Consider the following 3,574-nt stretch of genomic DNA (forward strand, 5'->3'; position numbering starts at 1 on the left):
GTGCGGCGCGGGACAAGATGGGCGAGTGCTGCTGCGGGCTGGTAGACACTTGTGTGTGCGGTATGTGGGAGAATAAAATGATTCACGGGACTCCAGCAAAATAGAAATATCTAAACATAAAATATATAAAACAAATAAATTGTTATCCATCTATTGCACAAAAGCAACATGAACTAATATAAAATATAAACGATTAACTAGTGCAAGTGTATGCAGAGTTCCTATTTAGGCTATAACACGTGTTTGCAGCATTGAGCAATGCAGTGCTGAAATTTGCGTGCTCACGAATCCTCTCATTATAACACACAAATTGTAGACATTATGAAAGATTCATTATGCATATATTTATTGTGTTATAACAGAGATTTGTGAGATTGTGATGAACTGAGATGTCTTTTAGAGATTATAAATGCAGCGCTCTTTGCTGGCATTCTGCCATGTCAAACCATGCACGCAGCAGCCGCTTGCTTTAGTTAAAAATAACAGTGTTCTGTGAATGTAGACGCTTCAATAACAAATATTTATCGGGAGCGTGAATGCTGGGATTTCATAAATTTCATGGAGAAAAAAGTAACGTAACTAATTACTAATTACTTTTGAAATAAAGTAATCAGAACAGTAACGTGATTACTTTTAAAAGGAGTAAACTGTTGACAAATATGATGCAGGGCAACAACTTTATAAATGCAGTCCAGTTTTGCCATAAAATGTGCGTATGAGTTTTTGCCTCATTTATATCATACGATAATACACGAGCAGAGAGAGCAGTATTACACGAGTACTGATTTTGTCCCGAATATCAAGAGTTCAGTAAATATGAAGTTGATATTGTTATATTTTAAAAACAATATTATGTGTTTTTGCTGGATTTTGCAGAGATTACCTTTAAAGCCATTGCAGAATTGTTGCACGTCTCTGAGCAACACAGCGGTGTTTGTGGAACATAAAGAAGGTATTTTGAAGACTGTTGGTAACAAAGCTGTCTTGCTTACCAATGACTTTCATTGTATGAACAAAAAATACTGAGATGTTTCTCAAACTATCTTTTATGTTCCACAGTTTATGTTAGGCCGTTGTAGCCTAAATGTTTATGTATAATATATTTTATGTCGAATCAAATAAAATATTTCTTTCTAAAGCTACAATTTGTAATGTCTACTTGATACCTTCTCATTTAACACAAAAATAGCTTTAAATAATCTTTTGTGGCTATTTTAACAGTCAAATTTATTTTGCAATTAATTTGATTAATTAATCGATACATCGTGTAATTAATTAGATTAAAATTTTTAATCAACTGACAGCCCTAATATATAATACAGTGGGCTGAACATATGTTTAAAGAAAAAATATCAATTTTAAAATTTACAAAACATTTGTAAAATTGTTTCATTATAATATTTTTTATTATTTATTTTTTTAATAAGTATAAGTATTTAATAATAATAATAATAATAATTTTATATACTTTACAATAGTAAAATTACACTAACATTCATGACTGTCACCAAATTTCTTGAATCATACAAACAACCTATTTTGAATTCAAAACATAATTTCTAATTTTTTAAAGTTAAAGGTAATGTTATTCCAATAATTACACCTGAATTTAGCTCATACCAACAGTTTATGTTCATGTGGAACTTCTGTTCTTATTTTTTAACTTCATATTGTGTTCTCAACCAAAATGGGCCGTTCAGTGACAGGAAATTGGAGAGAAATGTGACAGAACTCTGACATTCCAGCAAAAACAGCCTGTAGGTGTGACAGCCCTGACAAAAACCGAGTTGAGATGGTTAGTGTGACGTATTGCTGGGCGGTATACCGGTTCATACCGAATACCGGTGTTTATTTTTGTTATGATATGAATTTTGAAAATATCGCAATACCGGTATATGTCACTTAAACAACGTTCGGAACGCGACACTGTTTGAAAGGGGTCACTTTTCACTGGTGCATTGTGGTGAGGGAACAGCTGTATGTGTTACTAAACTTGAAAGTTCCGAAACTGAAGCTGTAGAACTAATAGAACGTGATGACACAGAAGAACTCATCCACAATATCCACACTGACCGCCACAAATATCCACCGCCCCCTGCCATCAGCTCCCGCGTCTCACACACACCCGTGATATAAATTTTTGGTCATACCGCCCCAGCACTAGTGTGACGCAGCCTCAAAGTGTACTTCTGAATGGAAGAGTGCACTGTTAAGGGGACGTACGTTCTTGTGATTAACACACTTGAGCAGAACCAGCTCTCTGTAAGCCCTCTTCGCATGGGTCTGGTTCTGAAAGGGCCGGCTCAGCTTCTTCACAGCGACTGGGATGCCAAGAACGGTGTCCAGAGCGGAGCTTAATGGGGCAGAAAAATGGGCACACTGACATAATCACAATCATCATTGTAGTTACCATCATTGGTTTAATTATGATTTACATCCATATTTATACATTTATAATGTCCTATTGTACCTCAATTCCCTTTTAAATGTCCTTCTGTATGTCATTATGGTATCGGACACCATTATTGCAAACAGTGTTTAGTGTCCATCTCCTGCGCTTGGGTAAACAATTTAGACATGCAGCTAGCTGCAAAATCCCTCTCATTAAAGCAGCTGTAAACCAGGGATCCAAATCTCTAATGAGACATTCAGGTCAATGACAAAAACACATCTGCTGCACTCCTGACAAATGGAGACAGGCGATGCCTAATGGGATGATGACATCATTAGCATGGAGGCAGATAAAACTCTGTTAATTCCAGCCGCCCACTCACCAGACGATACCCTGGGCACCGGATCCGATGGCGCGGAGCTGCTGGAACCTTCTGAGCACTGTAAAGGTGGAGTCACCCACCTGCACGCTGTAGAACTGCCCCTCCCCCTCGGTCATGGCTCCTCCCACTGAGTGCCTCTAGACGAATCAAACCTGAGAGAGAAAGAGCACCGTAAATGAGAGTGATGAAGAGATGATGTGAGAAGTAGCAGTGATGATTGCATACGGAGCTCACTCCCCCGTGTTTACTGCGCCGTGTGTGGGGAATGACATTGCCGATGACTCTTCCAAGGAGAATCAGATATAATGCATAGCCATCCTGAATGACACAGGATACCTATAGGATGCCATTAGAGAGTCAAGCCAGTGATCGAGCATAAAGATAAAAGCCATAGTTCACAGACAGGCCATTCTTAATGCATTTAAACAAACATTAAAACTACAAACAAGTGATGTCTATGCTTCACACTTCCCTGACTTGACAGAGCAAAGCTTATATCCTTCTCTCTCTTTTCTCTAATTAGCTACAGTTAATTACAGTAAGGGATTTAAACAACCCCCAAGGGGTGTAACAGTAAGCAAAAATTATGGTTTGCTATGCACTTCAATTTGGAGTTTCAATTTGGGATGTTTTCAGTACAGCCGGGAGAAAAAAAAAAAAAAAAGTTATTAAAGGGGTCATATGATGCGATTTCAATTTTTCCTTTCTCTTTGAAGTGTTACAAGCTCTTGGTGCATAAAGAAGATCTGTAAAGTTGCAAAGACTAAAGTCTCAAATCCAAAGAGATATTCTTTATAAAA

The 3,574-nt window shown here is 37.4% G+C and overlaps 1 protein-coding gene across 3 annotated transcripts in view; it reads right to left on the reverse strand.

The window, feature by feature from the left end:
- LOC107673832 (mitogen-activated protein kinase 9-like) overlaps positions 1–3,574 on the reverse strand; it is a 25,312-nt gene that overhangs the window by 13,410 nt on the left and 8,328 nt on the right. For 2 of the 3 annotated variants that reach the window (XM_016467642.1, XM_016467641.1), the window contains exons 2-3: positions 2,775–2,926; positions 2,224–2,353 (exon numbers count right to left, since the gene is read on the reverse strand). In XM_016467642.1, the coding sequence (XP_016323128.1) occupies positions 2,224–2,353; positions 2,775–2,890 (246 nt within the window). In that variant the 5' untranslated portion in view covers positions 2,891–2,926. The other variant, XM_016467643.1, reaches the window with a different exon arrangement.

The sequence above is a fragment of the Sinocyclocheilus anshuiensis genome, unplaced genomic scaffold (genome assembly GCF_001515605.1).
Source record: "Sinocyclocheilus anshuiensis isolate Anshui unplaced genomic scaffold, SAMN03320099.WGS_v1.1 scaffold700, whole genome shotgun sequence".
Lineage (NCBI taxonomy): Eukaryota > Metazoa > Chordata > Actinopteri > Cypriniformes > Cyprinidae > Sinocyclocheilus > Sinocyclocheilus anshuiensis.